The following is a 16,970-nucleotide window of genomic DNA, read 5'->3' on the forward strand; positions in this document are numbered from 1 at the left end:
CCTGACCGTGCTCCGCTTGCCGCACCGCCGCCGGTTCGCCACCGCCGCCCGCCGTGCTTTGCCTCGACGTCGCCGCCTGGCCGCGCTCCGCTTGCCGCGTTGCCACCGGTTTGCCGCCGCACCCCGCCTCCGTCGCCCGCCTCTGTTAGTTTTTTTGAGATATGTATGCATGTGTGTAGTGTATATGTGTATGTATGTGTATGTGTGTGCATGCAGATATGTATTAGTTTTTTTTACTTAGGTTAATTAGTAGATATTAATTTTGTTCATATATGTATGGATGCATGTGGGTATGTATGTATGTATGTATGTATGTATGTATGTATGTATGTATCGGGTATGTCGTTGTCGATATACCCCCTACTAGATAACTTCGACATGAGGGGGGTCGATATACCCCCTCCCCGATAACTTCGACATGATGGGGGGAGGGGGTCGCCGAGGGTTCGAGGGTCACCGAGTGTTCGAGGGTTCGTGGGGGCGAGGGTCGGGAACTAACTAGGGTAGAGGGTCGAGGTTGCCGAGTGTTCGAGGGATCGAGGGGGCGAGGGTCGGGAACTAGCTAGGGTAGAGGGTCGAGGGTCGCCAAGTGTTCGAGGGGGCGAGGGTCGGGAAGAAGAGTTTCTTCTTCTCCTCTTTTTTTTCTTCTTCTTCCTCTTCTTAAGGGGTCAAGGGTCGAGGGTTTCAGGGTCGAGGGTTCGAGGGTTCTATAGGGTCGAGGGATCGAGGGTCGAGGGTTCCAGGGTCGTCTAGGGGTCGAGGGTTCCAGGGTCGTCGAGGATCGCCGAGGGGTCGAGAGAGGTTTCCTAGTGTCAAAGTATTGAAGAAATCCATGGCTTAATCATTGTCTTCGTTTGTTTGTTGTGTGTGCCTGTAAGATGTTTTCCTTTTCTCTGGTTGTCTAGATGTGCTCGGCGTTATCACTGGTGTATCCGATGCTGTTCAGCATCATAGCTCGAGCAAGAGCGAGCCTTCCACAAAGCGTTCTATCAGTATCATGGACCTAAGGTATGCCATCTTGCCCTGTCAGGTGCTTGTTGTTCGTGTTGTTGTCTCTATTAGCCTTCCATTGCTTTCAGTATATTTTGTGCAATGGGTGCCAGATAACTGTTGTGCTCTGGGGCGAACGTGCTACAACCTTTCAGGGAGACTACATTATCGAGTTGGGCTCGACTGAACCAGTGGTTGCACTATTTGTTGGAACTCTGGTGAAGGCCTATGAAGGTAAGAACTCTTGTTAGGTTGACTAGATGGCTACTCTTTTGCCCATGTCTGTTTATGTGACGTGCTATGTCTTTGGTTGCGGTCTATAGGTCGAAGGGGTGTGAGCGGAAGTGCAACGTGTCGGTGGTACATAAATGATGACACTTCTGAGATGATAGACTTCCATAAGAGGTACAAGCTATCTGTTTATCTCCGTGCTAATCATGTGCTGTCCTTTGCCTGATTTGGTCATATGCTTATGTTCTTGATCTTGTTGCTAAAGGCTCCAGGGCAAGTTCTCTCCTGTAGAAAAGATTGTCCTACAGGGACAGACAACAGCTATGCATTTGCCTTGACCATATTGATCTACTGCCGCATGTATTTTTTTTAATGAATGTGGGCGCGTTGGTTAGCGCGGCGGTGGCCATGGCCGAGCTCGAGCCCGGGTGCACCGGCGAGGGTACTAGGGGATTTCACCGTGATCTCCTCCTCGTCCGTCGGTCAGGTGATGGTCCTCGCGATCCCGTCTTGGCTCCTTTGAGGCGTTCTTCTGGTCGGTCCTCACTTCCCCTCTTTTCCTTTTTCATTAGTTGTCTTGCAGGTAGTTCGAGGGTGTGACCTCTTGGCCGTGCGGTTTGCTTGCCGTCACCTTGGCCACCGGCGTGCCGTTGAAGAGTGTATTGTTCTGGTCCCTTTCCTAGCCCTGTGCTACCTTTGCTGGTTCCTTCCCTGCCCGATTCTGATGATTACCTAGGTCCATTTTTGCCTGTTTGGCGGAGATGTTATTAGGATTTGTTTTGCTGGTTAGTGACCAGTAGTGTTCTTCCTCTTGCAGCCAGTAGTGTTCTTCCTCTTGCAGCGGATATGTTGTGGCTCTTCGAGGATAGCTCACATTGCTTAGTTGCGCAGGTGACTGCCTTTTTTTGGATCCTACAGTTTTGGCATTATGTGGATTTATTTTGGCATTATATCCCATCTTGTTTCTATTGTTTTGGCAAAGTGTGTGTTTACTTTGGAATTACATGCTCATAGTATTTGTATAAGGATAAAATTTGTTTTGTCATCACATTCTCATACTGTTTGTTTAAGGAACGGGTTCTCATGCATCTGTCTGTATATTTTTCAGCATCAGATGGGCTATTTTAGCATTTTTGGTTCATATTGAGAAATTGAGAACTATAACAAGCATTGCTTATTTTTTTCACCCTGCATTTTGTAGAGAACTAGGAGATCTCATCTAACTATCTTGGCTGAGCTTGTTCAATTGACAAGGTATCTCTCTCATCCTGTATTGTTTCCAATCATCTTTGAAAGTACAGTGTACCTAACGTCCTAACCAATGCCATCCTATTCGTATAGGCGGTGGTAACTTCAGAATTTCATGAATGAGAATATTGTTTATATTGTCAGAAGTTCACATCATGTGCCTTCCCTTCAGTTTTCACATGAAACTAATTTTTCTCCCATGTTTAGAATTTATACTTAAGTGTTGACCGACTCTTTATGTTCATTGCCTACTTTGACATTATTTTTTTAAGAATGTCTTTTAATGGTGTTTGATCAATCTTATCAGTTAACCACACTACATGTTCTACATTCTTGCTTTGTTTGCTGGCTATGTTTCTTGGTTGGGTTGGTGTGCAGGATAATATGGGTGAATTAACAATCAAAAATGAAAAACGGTGCAGGGCTAGGGGCTAGACAGTGGTGAATTAACACACTATTAGTGACAAAGTAAAAAAGAAACCGGTTCCGAGCATTCGGGTTGCAGGTTCTGAGGTGTGATCGTTGAGGTGGGGTAGCAAATATAGTTAGCAGTATTGTATCCTAACCTGGAGAACATCCATTTACTAATTTTGGGTCCGGACTTCTGTTAGTGAATTACAAAATAGTGAGCCCCTGCTCTGAGGCCAAGGTACGCCAATGATCGTCCAAGGTACGTCAATGATCAAAAGAACACCTGAATGAAAAAAAGTTCTTCCATTTGCAGCGAACTTTCAGTAGATATCGTCTCTATTTCTTTTACATGTGGATATTGTTGTTTCAAAGCAAATTTCACCATTAAGTTTTACCAGGTTTTGTTACCTATAATCTTTTTTTATTAGGTTATTTTTTTGGTTTTACTAGGTTTTGTCACCTATAATATGTTTTTATCAGTTTTTCTTGCTTATTCTCTCTAATCAGAAAAGGAGCCTGAGAATCTGCATTTACATTTGCAGATACGGCAGGAAAGTACAGCTTATCCAGAGACACCAATTGGGAGAGGTACAACATATGCATTTCAAAGAGAACTGGACTCTGCTATTTCTAATTTCACCAAGGTTGAAATTTTAAATTCAGAACTTCAGTGATGCTTACTGTTCTCTTTCCTTGACAATGTTTGCACAATATATATATTTTAGAGACAGTAAATATTTGTGCCTTGTGAGAATAGGTCTGCTGTCAAGTGACATCATGCAACATAGATTTAGAACGAAGATTAAAATATGTTTCTGTACAGCGACTACTGGATCAATAGTACAAAATAAATAGCTTGAATGGATTTAGCATTAAGAACAAAATAAGATACGGAAATTCTAAAGCTACCCTTCTTGTGGATCGACTGATAAATCCATGTAATATTTTGAGAAAGAGTTAAATCCGTATATGTTGTTTGAGTGCCTTTTAATTAAGATACTGGACTATGTTGGTACACATATATTTGGATGCTTGTGATTGGCTGGAAAGAAAAGAAACTTAGATTTGTTGTTGGACTAAACTGAGACTGAGTAGTCATAGCCTTTTGGCTGATGCATCCTTCAGTATACCAAAACACTTGCTATTTTTCATGTTCTTGTACGCGATGGGTTTAGGACACAAACAATTATTTGTTTTACCTACGAAAAACTTTTGCTTCAAGATTACGATGTGTTGAATGCCTTTCGTGCTTAGTTAAAGTATAAGTACTGCTTATATGTGATTTCAGTTCAGCTTGACCAATTTTCTTTGCTCTGCTTTTTCCCTCCCTCTCCACTGAATATGACCATGTTCAAAATAAAATGCGCATTAACACTTATGAGAGTAACCATATTTTATTTTTGTTGGGACTCTTCTCTCTAGATTTGTGTTGATCCCACTCTCTTGCATTTTTGCTTTCACAATTACTAGGACTCAAGTAATAACCACATTATGAAATGGGCGATAATCAGCGACGCTATTTACATCAGTGATGACGAAGGTATGGGTGTATATATAGAGTACCAACGTCGTTGTCTCTAATTCCTATTAACGATGTTGTATCCGACGCTGGTTGTCTCAAATATTCAGGTAAGCACCGCCATAAACGCCAATGTGCCAAAAAGACAAGGGGTCGAGCTCCATGTAGCGAACCATGTCTTTGTGAGAGGACCTTAACAAGAGGTAGCATGCTGGCCTTATGCCATTGTTCAATACTTTGCATGTTAAATGAACTCTTACACACCATTGTTCAATAGATTGTTCTTCACAAGTTAGACTGAACTCTTACGCATAGGACCAATATGGTGCGAACTATGGGGCAAACCATCGCTCACTATCCACAAGCGGTCAGTTAAAAGAACATAACCGTATTATCCATGATTTTTTTGGCTATGGCTTGATTGGTTAAACTAAATACTCGCAGCAGGTTCATGTGACGTGCCATGTGAGAAGTCAAACGTGAAGACAATCAAGTGAAGTTATCAGATAGTATGCTTTAGTTGAACTGTGTAGATGCGCTCTGGCTTGATTTTGTTGTCTAACTCTACTCTGTGTATCTAACTTAATGTGAATTGATCGTCCTGCCTTAGTTTTGGAACAAAGAAATGTTTCCCTTTTATTATGAGCCTCCAGATCATTTGTTGTACTGATTAAATATTTCCTACTCACCTTGCTTTTGGTATACCCAACATTACTCTTGATTTACTTTTGGAACACAATATATGTTTCCTCTTATTCATGAGCTTCCAGATCAACTGTTCTACTGAATAAATATATCAGGTTTGCCTTTCTTTTGGTATATCTAATTGCTTTGGCCTTTGGCATATATAACTTTGACAAAATTGTATGTACTGGACTTGGTTATCCTGCCTTTTTTATGGTACATCCTTGATGTAGTGAGATAATCCATTTTGACCAATCTGTCTAATTCCCTTTGGGAGTACTAAACACTTTGATTAAATGATGGGACAACGCAATGAGCCAGGCACCCTGCGCGGATATTATAACTGCTCTATCATGTATGACATTTGTTGCCTATTTTGGTATGATCAAATTTTATGGAAAACACCGCCGTACAAAGTAATGGAAGGTTTAGATCACATGTAGTGAACCATGTCTATGTGACAGGACCTTGGCAAGTGATAACACCCTAATCTCCATTGCTTGCATTTAGAAATCCTTTTCAAACATTTGACTAAACATATATAAGCAAAGATTATTTTTTTGATAAACATATAGGCCCACAGTTGGGTAGTTTCAACTTCTTAAGACATGAATGTGTCTATGCAGGTGAATTGAACATCTCCCCATTCGAAATCAAGCGACTACTCAATTCTGCCTAATAATCTCACATGCCGACGTTGAACTACATAATGTCTTTCTTGTATCACATGTGATTTTTTCTTTTTTTATTTTGTGATCATGTTTGAATGCGTATGTTAAAGCTGGATTCCTACTAACTTGAGCATTAACTACTTGACCACAACGTTAGGACCGGCACCCTCGCGCCAAGGCGCGCTCCCGATCTAGTATATATGGTTTGGTCCGGTGCTCTGTGTATTGGAAGCTGGCACTTGACCAGGAAACCACAGTGAATCATCATACCCAAGACATAGGCTTCAGATATTGTCAGCACGCCGTCGACTTGACACCGATGTAGATGATTGTTTAGATCGATCAAAATTCAGAAATCATTTTTTATTTGGGGGGGGGGGATTCAGAAATCATGTCTTGTAACAGAATCGCGTCTCTCTCTTGCCGACTTCGCTGGTACAATCAACGCCGACGTGTGTAGTCAGCATCAGTTTGCTAACTTAACAAATACTCCCTCCATTTCTTTATATAATGTGTATTAGTTTTTTTAATAAAAATTCACAATGTAAGGTGCATCTGTTCTAATTCCTCGTAATTCGGATCTTGACCCTCCAGAAAAAGGAAAGTATCTATCTCTCTCCCGATTGTGTGTATCTCTTCCTTTCCTAGACAAAATGATTTACTTGCCGCTAGTCCACAAATTAGACCATGGTAATTTCATCCTAAATTGTTTATAATCATGTGCCTTGGTCACCATGCTGAAAATAATACACCTTACATAAAGGAATGGAGGGAGTACTCACTTCCAACAATTATATCGGATTTAGCGTCAAATGAAGTTTCCAACCATATATATTTGTGGCATATCACATAGTCCTTCAACTGAAGCTTGCTCCATGTGTCATTCCAGCCTTGTAGATTACTTATCTTCAACATTCTTCTCCGTACTTACTCCTTGGCTAAATATTTTATATGAAGAAAAAAATAACTTGAGCGAGTGCAGCATTATCATACCTATCCAACGACCTTGACATCCAAGCTTTTGCCTCATACCCAATGTCCTCTTGTTGACCTGGACTAAGCTCCTTGAGTATAGGGTGAAACTCCTTACTCGACTCTTGGTAGCCCTAAATCTACACGGTTATTTCATTTTGCGCGTATCATGTAAGCACTGGCTAGCATTCGTAAATTGGAGAATATAAAGGATTAGTGGCTGAAATATTCAAGGATAGAACATGCGACATGCATGCTACAACTAGTTTTCATATACATACAATCCTAAATTGAAAGTTCCTTACATCTAATTCAAATACATATTATTTTTTATAAGTTCAAAGCTAAAACAAATAGAATCCACACTATTGCAAACTGATGGAGTCTTCATTTCCATTTCCATGGAACACCTTTTTTTCTAGGGAATCTCCACAGAACTTAAAGATGGTACATAACACATAATTAACTTGATTACAACTTCAATATCTATGCCCATGTTGAGTAACATATCAATGGAACTTTCTTCAAACATAGGTGGTGCATACTGTGTGCTGGTGTCGTTGAGATAATACAGTTCAGGTTTATAAAGTTTGTAGTTATAAATAGCGTTGCATGTACTCGTCCATCCTGGTGTACTGAACCTCTGGGTAAAGTAGAGAAGCCTCTTCTTCCCCATCATCTCCGATGTCAAAGTTTGTCAAGCAACCCTCATAAAAAATGTGATAGTAATGCCCTGTCCCCACCTGGTTAGCAAGGTCTGTACCTGCATGCGAGTAGAATATGTAGTAGGTATGGCAATTGGGGTGAAACTAGATTTTGCAAGGTTCTAAAAAGAGGTTTAAATTAACATATATTTTGCCCAACCTTAAGTAAACATTATGAATACGCACAACACAATAACAAAAAGTTTCTTATGGTGGTGGGAATCATATTTCTCGCATTTTTCTAATCTGCATTTAATTATAATTTATGATCATGTACATAACTTCATATTTCATCTAATGCATTGTTATGGTCTTTTAGTTTTAAAGATCTTTGATCGCTATGTTCTATATGAATTTAAATGTGTGTTCGTGACCAATCTAAATAAAATTAGAAAATTCATTGTGCAAATATATATAGTTTTTATACTAAATAGTTGCTTCCAAACAGAAGTAATAATAATAAAATGATAATATTTACTATTTCCCGTGGAGAAAATCATGCACTTAATTATATATTTCCACTTCAATAAGAGAGTCATCTAAAATGGAGATGATGACTTGCACATCCTCATAAACGATAATAGGAATAAATAATAAATATAATTTAATTAGTTATTCTTTAATGTAGTCAAAAATAAAAACTATTAGAAATCATTAGTTACTCTTAAATAATTTCATGTGTCAAAAACAGAAACTATTCGAAATCATGTGAACAAGGTATAACTACTTTATCTAAAAACAAAGAATAGTTAAGGTCAAGTGATAATTCTTTGGCTAGATGAAGTCATGTTTCTCTCTGTCCCAAATTTTCGGGAGAAGTCGGACATAATTCTGTTGTACACATGTCCTAAGATATTCCCCATAAGCAAAAACGGTTATATACAAAATGTATTTTCACAGAATTAATCCATTGTCCTTGTAATTAGGAGATGGCATGACAAAACGGTAATATTTTCCTAGAAATTCGACGTGGCCCTTTGACCATTTTTGTGCTAATAAGCTTAGATTTCAAATACTGTATACTCAACAAATAAATGATTTTTCTTACCTTTCATTGATGCCAAGAATTCATCACTCGGAATGGGAATTTTCTTAAGAACCTTTCCTGAGAGCTTTTCCCATTTAGCAATCAACTCATTTTGACTAAGGATGTTTTCCTGTGGCCGTAGGTATATTGTCTTGTTCAAGGCCCGTGGATCATCAATGCACTTGATTGTGTATGCTGCAACGTCATCTTCATCAACGAATATCGCTGCATAGTATGATATAACAATACACAATCAGAAGTGGAAATCCGAAGGGAGTCAAATACACTCAAAAGCAGGAGTCTTACAAACTAGGAGAAATTAAATAGTACAAGTAATATTTGCTTACGGTACCTTTGACGTTGCCATCTCCATAGATGTGAACTTTCTCCTTGGGTGGAAGAAGGGTGCGCATTTGACACAGGTTAGGAACAAAGTAACCAGCAAAGCAGTTAGCAGAAATGTAGGTGTGGGGAATGTTTCCTTCTTCTATCGCCCTTCTTATCTCCATCTTCTCATCAAATGTGATCCTTCCCGGTTCAAGGGCATGCTCCATCCTTGCTGGGTCCATGCCGAATTCAGATGGTAGGAAACGCTACAAGTAAAATTGTATGTTCATTACAAATGGACATGGGGTCATTGTTAATGATGTCTCTATCAATTTTAAAAAGTATTAAGAAGGATTCCCACATTTCATGTTCTTAATAAACACACACACACACACACACACACAAAGGTGGTTTTTAGCAACTTTTTTTGTCACACCGATTAGGGCTTGTTTTGTTACCTGCATCGGTTCCCTAGACAAGCTCACTCGCCACAATGAATTTTTTTGAAGTGCTAATAGTTTGTTTGCATCTCCTATTTTCCAGCCCTGCCTTTTATAGGGGGAAATAGTGATCTTCATTCATTAGTATTCATGGGCCCCATGGCGGTGTCCCAGGGCTCTGAAAGCCATAGAAGTTGACCACTAGACAGCGACAAAGTGCCACAAACTAAATTATGAGCAGTTACATTGGACCCCCTATGCTAATATGCCCCACACACAACCGCCTTCGCACCTCTAGCCAAGACCTTGACAACTCTTGCATCAACATTGAACTTCAGGAAATGGAAGGTTTTTGAAGGCTTTTGTTCATCTGGTTTATTTGATTTCCTTCCTGTCCTCCGTAGGTTTAACTGATATTTTCTTCGGTTTTTCCTTTTTGTTTTCTTCCTACTATTTCTCTAATTTGTAATTAAAAAAATCATGGACACTTTTAAAGTTGGTGAATATTTTTAATATTTGTGAACATTTTAAAATCCATTAACATTTTCAAGTCCATGATTTTTAAATTCCTGAAATTATTTATATTAGCAAATATTTTTAAATTCATGAACATTTTCTAAATTTCTGATTTTTTATTAATTTTTTGAATATTTTTTAAATTTGTTAACAGTTATCAAATCGCAAACACTTACAAAAAAGTATATGAACCTTTTGAAGGCAGTGAGGGTTGGTGAGTCGACATTACCTAGGTGCCAAATAGGACGATAAGTTTCACACACCCGGCTCTAGCATCCCTTGCTCATGGATAGGCCCAGATAAGCTGAGCGGGAAGCTTCCTCCCGTTGTTGGGAAGTTTCCAAAATGTAGAATCTAGTGCGGGTGATTTTTTAATTCTCTTTGTGTTTATGCAGATTTTCTCATGTTTTCTTTCATTTTCACCTATTACTTAGTTTTAGTGAGACATAAATATTTCTGTAAAATTCACGACCATTTTTAAAATTGGTGGAACACATTTTCAAATTTTTTCAAAATTTTCAATCACTTATTCAAATTCGTGATTTCTTTCCAACCCATTAACTTTACTATAATTTACAATCACTTTTTTGTAAATATTAAAATCATTATAATTTCGTTAAAATAATTTGATAATATTTTCCTGAGTACACCAATATATTTTTAAATTCCTATTTTTTTAAACCTGTCAACAATTATTCAGTTCACCAACATCACCAAAAGACAAGCAAAAAAAGCTTACCAGAGACGGACGATCGAGGGAGCAGCCGGAGGCGACTACTGGGTGGCCCACGTCACGGATGCAATGGTCTTTTTTCAAAATCGTGATTTTTCTTTCAAACATGATAAACTTTTCCAAATTCATATTTTTTAAAAACCTGTGATCTTTTTCAAAATCTGATTTTTTTTCAAATTCGTGAACTTATTTTATCAAAATTGATGAACCTTTTTCAAATCCGTGATTTTTTTCAAAATCTGATGAACTTTTTTGTCAAAAATCGATGAACTAAAACGTTTGCAAATCCGTAAACATTTTTTCAAAATTTGGTGAACTTTTTTCAATTTCATGATTTTTTTAAAACGTTTTCCGATTTTGTGGACATTTTTTTGTAAAGCCATGATTTTAAAATTTTTGGATGACTTATCTAAAATTCATGAATTCTTCTTCAAATTTATGTTTTCTTTTTACAAATAATTTTTACTAGGACTGGGACAAGGGTCAAATAGCACTGTTTTCAGATATAACACATCAATGGTTATTGTGCAAAGTTGGTGGGCATTGGCATGCAGGTTTGAATCCCACATCTTGCAGAATAACATGGTGAAGATTTTTTTTCTTCCCGTATATTGTTTTGAGCTTGTTGCTGGTTGCGAGCGATGCTGGGGTGGCCAACTACCGCTCAGCTTCGAGCGCCAACTAGCCTAAGCGACATTGAGGGCGCCGAAGAGGATCTCTCCTCCTCCGTGGTATATATGATGCGCCTTTTGATAAAATGTCACTGGTATGCATAGGGCAGAGCGAGCGAGCAACCTAAATGGACCAGCGCAGAAAAATACTGTAGGACTCAATTTTTGGAACATTCTAAGCTTCATTACCGGTTCAGGTCCATTTTTCTTTTCTTTTTATCTACCGTTTCTTTTTCCATGGTTTTTTCGGTTTCTTTTTCACATTCCTTTTTTATTTTGATTTTGATTTTCTGTCTTCGAATATTTTCTCTTAATGATCGGAAATTTTGAAAATTCTTCAGAATTTCGAAAAATGTTTCGTTTTTTAATCATAAATTCAAAAACATTCCCCTTTTCCAAGAATAGTTAGCAATTTCTAAAATTATTCGTGTCATCAAAATTTAAAAAAATGGTCTCTTTTTCAAATTTTCTTTGGAAATACAAATAATGGTTGTGTTTTCAAATTATCTTCAGAATTTCAGAACAGTTCATGTTGGGACAATTGTTCTTACATTTTAAAAAAGCTCCCATTTTCTTACTTTTTTTTCCCGAAAATGATCTATTTTTCTAAAAAATCTAGTTTCAGAAATGATGAAGTTTCAAATTTGTTACAAAAATTCAAAGAATGTTTGGATTTAAAGAATAGCTTTCTCTATAAATGTTCAGAATTTTCGAAAATTGTTTTTTCTAAAAAAATATCCGCTTCCATTCCAATATTAAGAAAGGTTCGTATTTTTGTGAAAACATTGGACATTTAAAAATCAATGCTACATTAATCGCGCCACTACAGAGAAATTTCAAGATGATGTGCCGTCCCAGTCTTTCGAAGGTACTCGTAGAGGTAGAGTGTGCGTGTGTGCGTTTATATGGATGATTGTATGCGCGTATATATGAGCACTTGCATATGTACCGTGTTAAAAAAACGAGACTAGTTGTCTACGATTTACAGTATATTCGCAAGCTATTTTTGTTTTACGCTCGATTTGGTTTTTAGTCGGACCGGGAAAGGTAGGGATGCTCTTTGCTTCTGGGCGACATTTTGATGCACAGAGTGTCACAAAGAGCTCCCGAGCTCCTCCGGCACATTGTACTGGAGGGCATTCACATAGCAACGACGGATTATGCACTTCAACGCTCTAGCACTGGAGCAATTATATGTCTCTTTTCCCTGTTTTCTCTTAAAAAAAGAGGGTCCACAATTTAGTTACATATTTTAAGAACTCGTAGTTACAGGATTTTAAAAAAAATGTCCACTATGTTATGAAAATATAAAAGAATTTTAAGTGAAATGTTCACAACTTTTTTAGAAAACACAACTTTTTAAAAATATCATCGGTATTATAAATGTGTTCATGTATTTTGCTTTCGTGTACTTCAAAAATGTTCTTGAAATTAGAAAGTTTACTATTTATTAAAAGTCCGTTTATTTTTTAAAATGTTCTCATGTTTAAAAAGTATTCAAGAATTTTTAATAATCTCGATGTATCCTAAAAAATATTCACGAATTTTAAAATGGAAAAGAAAATTAAAAGGAAAAAGAAATAAGTGAAAAAATATGAAAAAAATAAAAGGTAAAAAAGAAACCTGGAGAAAACCAGATGGAAATAAATTAAATAAAAGAAGGAATAAGAAAAATAGAAACCGAAAGACCACTCAACGGAAATTTATTGGGAAGATTGGAGGAAAAAAGGAAATAAAACCAGTGAAAACAAACAACACAAAAGTGATGATTTCATGTGGTGATGAAGCTATTCAATGCTGCTAGCTAAATTACTTGTGCATATCCCCGCAATGAAACTACTTGTGCACATTTTGTTGTCGACTATTTTCTGAAAAATGAGACATCCAAACTAACATGAGCTGTTAATCACATGAGATGAACAATTTCTGCAAAGGGTAACACGTCTAAACTTAGAGTACAACTCCCTCCGTCCCGTATTAGTTGTGGCTGAAATGGATGTATCTAAATATATTCTACTGCTTCATGCATCCGTTTGAGCAACAAATAATATGGAACGAAGGGAGTATTATCTACTTCATTCTTTCCAAAATATAAGGCGCACTACTTTTTTGAACAGTGAGGCATCTTTATATTGGACCAAGTTTATGGGGATTTTCTTTTCAGTATCTAGAATGCCAAATGAAAATATGGAAAACATTCCGTGGTGGATCTAATGGACTACTTTGGCAATGTTGGTCTGGAATTTTTTTCCTCTGAAACTTGGTTAAACATAGAAAGTTTAACTTAAAAAAAAATACACCTTAGAACCAGAGATTCCTAGGTTGACTGAGAGGCTATTGTTCAACACTATTACAGTACCGCTTTCCCCTCTTATCTTGACCACTGCTTCATATCCTCCACGCCTTCAAATTTTGATGTGTTTCCACATGGTATAGTCTCGAACAGAGTTTAAATAATACCCCTCTGCTGGGATACATAGTCTATTTGGCTGGCTAACAAAAGATCTTAACAAATAACTACTCTATTTGTATGCGATTTATGAGATACAAAATCACGGTACTAAGTATAGTTAATGGTATAAATGAAATGACATAGAAAAAGGGAACCTAGTTATTATCTCTTTTTTTTACGAGTGAAGGTCCAATAATGCACCAGCCAAAAAGGGGACAGTGAGATCTAGCGCTGCTGTTGCTGTGTTCAATTTCCGTGACCCACGTCAATCCAACAGTTATGGCTAATAATAGAGAAGATGATATTTTAGCAGAAAGTAGCCAAGCAAAGGCTTTCATTTTACTGGAGGTTGGTGCTCGTTATTTTGTCAAGATCTACAAACAGAAATTCAGCAAAGAGCTCTGCAGTGGCCCTGGCGACTGAACTTACTGTTCTAATTTTGTGGCAATGAAACTATGGAAATCTGCCACACACAAGAATTTGCTGGCGTCCATTTGTAAAGACAGATCAAAACATAGTTTCTGCATTTTCTTTCTATGTATCTAAGAAAAAAACGGAGAGCATTGAGCAGATGAATAGCAGATGGAATCCTCCAAAAATGCACACACAAAAAAAACCAGTTTTATTGAGTATCGAACATATATTCTTATGCATGTAATGAAAAAGGAATTTTGAAATTGCCACTTATAATTTTCTACAGGTCGATCAAATGCACATGCTGGGAGTTTGTGTTGCACAAAAAGCTGCGAGAAACTTGTCATGTATATAGAAATGTAATTTTCCAGTAGATCCGATTTTTTTTGTTGGACAGAGACAACGGTTGAAGGTCGTCAACTAACTAATAGTAATAAATCCCCTAAAAGGAAAATAATAGTAATAAACTTTACACTTTCCTCAAAAAAATGGAGCACGCAAACTTTTTTATGTTGCGAGAAAAAGTTCACAGTAACTTATAGATGCATATATACACACATATTAATTCCACTGAGTGAGTTAGCCTACCTTGACATTTCCAGCTTCTTTGATGGCCTCCACCAGCTTGAGCTGCAGGTGGAGGTTGTGGCTACGGAAGTGAACCCCGGACATGGCCGACACCACCACGTCTACCTGCTTCATGGCGGCAACGAGGCCCTGGTGGTCGTCGAGGGATGCCTCCAGGAGCCGCGCTCCCCGCGCCTTGAACGACAGCAGCATCTGGAGCTTGTCAATGTCGAGGCCGATCTCCGGCCTCATCAGGACGTAGGTCTCGTGGCCCTGTGCTAAGCTCGCCTTCACGATCCTCCTGCCGATGTAGCCCGTGCCTCCAACGACAAGAACCCTGCTCTTCTCCATGCCTCACAAAAGAAGAAGCTAGATGCAAATTGCTGCCCGGACTGCTATTTTTATACCGAAGTCTGGCGTGTCAACCTGGTTGGGACCTTCAGATATGGACATCGGTCAGTGAAATAGTTGTCAATCTTGTTGGTTGGTGGTGACATTACGTGTACGGCCCTAGGCCCTAGCTGATATTACGTGTACGGTAGCTCTATCACGGTGGTTGATTTTGAGGTTGCATTGATGCGCTGTCGTTTATTTGGTATACCTACTTTTCTTTATGAGCACATGTGATTTATGGCTTGACAGTTCACGCATATTACAAAGTTCCATCGGCAATTGCAGTGGACTTAAATTTACTGTTGGAAATCTCAAAGGGTAACATAAGTTACTAGTTAGTGAAGAGCATGCCCCATCCTTGCTGGGTCCATGCCGAACTCAGATGGTAGGAAACGCTGCATGCCAAATTGTATATTTATTGATTATGACTACACTCGAGCTGTTTTCATCAAGTTAAAAACACAAATTAAGAAGAATCACAACATATCGTGTACTTAATTATTCTTATTTTCAATACGCAAGTTGATTCTTTTAACAAGATTTCTGCAAACTATTCAAAGCTCTTTGCATCAAATTGATGAGTAAACTGGACCAGCCCAGTCAGCCGCTACTATGCATCGGTACCTTTCCGCCTGTTTTGATCGATTTATTCGGTCCAATTCCTTTCAAAAATCTGTTCGTGGGATGTTTTGACAAAGTTAGATAATATAATATATTATGAATATAAATCCATAATTTTTTTTAAAATCACAAATCAAAAAATATGCGTGAATTTTTTAACATGCACAATTATTTTTGGAAAACATATCACAACTACTGAAAATTATGTATTTAAAAAAATGTTCGGATAATTTAGGAAATGTTCAACGAAAATTTAAAATGTTTACAAATTTTTTCAAAGTTTTCAAAAAAATTCCGTAACATGATTTTCAATAAAATGCTCTCAGAAATTAAAATCTGTGTGCATATTTTAGAAAATGTTTACTATTTTTAATATTCATGTAAAACATCATGAATTTAAGCACACACAAAAAGAAAATAAGAAAACAAATATAAAACAACACCAAAAAAAACTGAAAAAAAGACATATAAACCCCCTTTTGTTTCTCTCTCTCTCTCTCGAAATGGATATTGTGAGAGTTACCATCTTTTAGCGACAAAAAGTTCATAGAGTGCTATTTACTTATAATTCCCCTGAGTGAGTTAGCCTACCTTAACATTTCCGGCCTCTTTGATAGCATCCACGAGCTTGAGCTGCAGCTGGAGGTTGTGGCTACGGAAGTGAACCCCGGACATGGCCGACACCACCACTTCCACCTGCTTCATGGTGGCGACGAGGCTCCGGTGGTCGTTGAGCGACGCCTCGACGAGCCGTGCTCCCTGCCCCTTGAACGACAGCAGCATCTGGAGCTTGTCGATGTCGAGGCCGATCTCCGGCCTGAACAGCACGTAGGTCTCGTGGCCCTGGGCCAGGCTGGCCTTCACGATCCTCCTGCCGAGGTAACCGGTGCCTCCGACCACAAGAACCTTGCTCTTCTCCATGCCTGACAAAGGAGAAGCTAGCTAGCTGCAAATTGCCGACGCCTGGCGTGTCCACTCTCCACCTGCGGTTGAGACCTTCAGATAAGGAGATCGGTCAGTGAAGTCGTTATCAAGCTTGTTGGTTGGTGTGGTGAGGTTACGTGTACGACCCTAGCTGATATCGCGTATCACTCTGGTAGTGATCCCGCAGCTCTATCATGGCGTGGTTGATTGGTGACGGTGTACGACCTTAGCTTAATTATATCGGGTATCACTCTCGTAGTGACCCGGCAGCTCTATCATGGTGTACGTACTTTATTTTATGAGCACATGTGATTTATGGCTTGCAAACTTGTAAGCTCAGCTGATACAGTTCATGCATTTACAAAATTCCGTCTGCGATTTTAGTGGACTCCAGTTGAAAATCTCAAAAAGTAACATAACTGCATCTCCAACGGCGTACAGATTGCATTGAGATG

At 38.5% G+C, this 16,970-nt stretch overlaps 2 protein-coding genes across 3 annotated transcripts; both read right to left on the bottom strand.

The window, feature by feature from the left end:
- Window positions 1–6,943: 6,943 nt before the first annotated feature.
- On the bottom strand, window positions 6,944–14,959 carry LOC119353142 (isoflavone reductase homolog). The gene is made up of 4 exons (XM_037619731.1): window positions 14,599–14,959; window positions 8,810–9,050; window positions 8,479–8,682; window positions 6,944–7,489 (listed from the first exon to the last, which is right to left on the bottom strand). Exons 1-4 carry the CDS (start codon window positions 14,926–14,928, stop codon window positions 7,323–7,325), a joined length of 942 nt encoding a protein of 313 aa, XP_037475628.1. The 5' UTR covers window positions 14,929–14,959; the 3' UTR covers window positions 6,944–7,322.
- Window positions 14,904–16,647, bottom strand: LOC119353143 (isoflavone reductase homolog). 2 transcript variants are annotated; one of them, XM_037619733.1, is made up of 2 exons: window positions 16,183–16,647; window positions 14,904–15,014 (listed from the first exon to the last, which is right to left on the bottom strand). In XM_037619733.1, the coding sequence occupies exons 1-2, from the start codon at window positions 16,510–16,512 to the stop codon at window positions 14,979–14,981; spliced, it is 366 nt and encodes a 121-aa protein (XP_037475630.1). In that variant the 5' UTR covers window positions 16,513–16,647; the 3' UTR covers window positions 14,904–14,978. The 2 variants fall into 2 exon arrangements, with proteins under 2 accessions (XP_037475630.1, XP_037475629.1); XM_037619732.1 differs by lacking the exon at window positions 14,904–15,014 and adding an exon at window positions 15,047–15,365 and having other exon boundaries at window positions 16,183–16,645.
- Between the last annotated feature and the right edge of the window lie 323 nt (window positions 16,648–16,970).

This window comes from Triticum dicoccoides, chromosome 2A (assembly GCF_002162155.2).
Source record: "Triticum dicoccoides isolate Atlit2015 ecotype Zavitan chromosome 2A, WEW_v2.0, whole genome shotgun sequence".
Lineage (NCBI taxonomy): Eukaryota > Viridiplantae > Streptophyta > Magnoliopsida > Poales > Poaceae > Triticum > Triticum dicoccoides.

Coding starts and splice junctions, on each gene's coding strand:
- LOC119353142 (XM_037619731.1), bottom strand. CDS start 14,928: ATGGAGAAGAGCAGGGTTCTTGTCGTTGGAGGCACGGGCTACATCGGC. Junction 9,051..14,598: donor AAGAAGCTGGAAATGTCAAG/GTAGGCTAACTC, acceptor TTTTACTTGTAG/CGTTTCCTACCATCTGAATT. Junction 8,683..8,809: donor TGGAGATGGCAACGTCAAAG/GTACCGTAAGCA, acceptor CATACTATGCAG/CGATATTCGTTGATGAAGAT.
- LOC119353143 (XM_037619732.1), bottom strand. CDS start 16,512: ATGGAGAAGAGCAAGGTTCTTGTGGTCGGAGGCACCGGTTACCTCGGC. Junction 15,366..16,182: donor AAGAGGCCGGAAATGTTAAG/GTAGGCTAACTC, acceptor TTTGGCATGCAG/CGTTTCCTACCATCTGAGTT.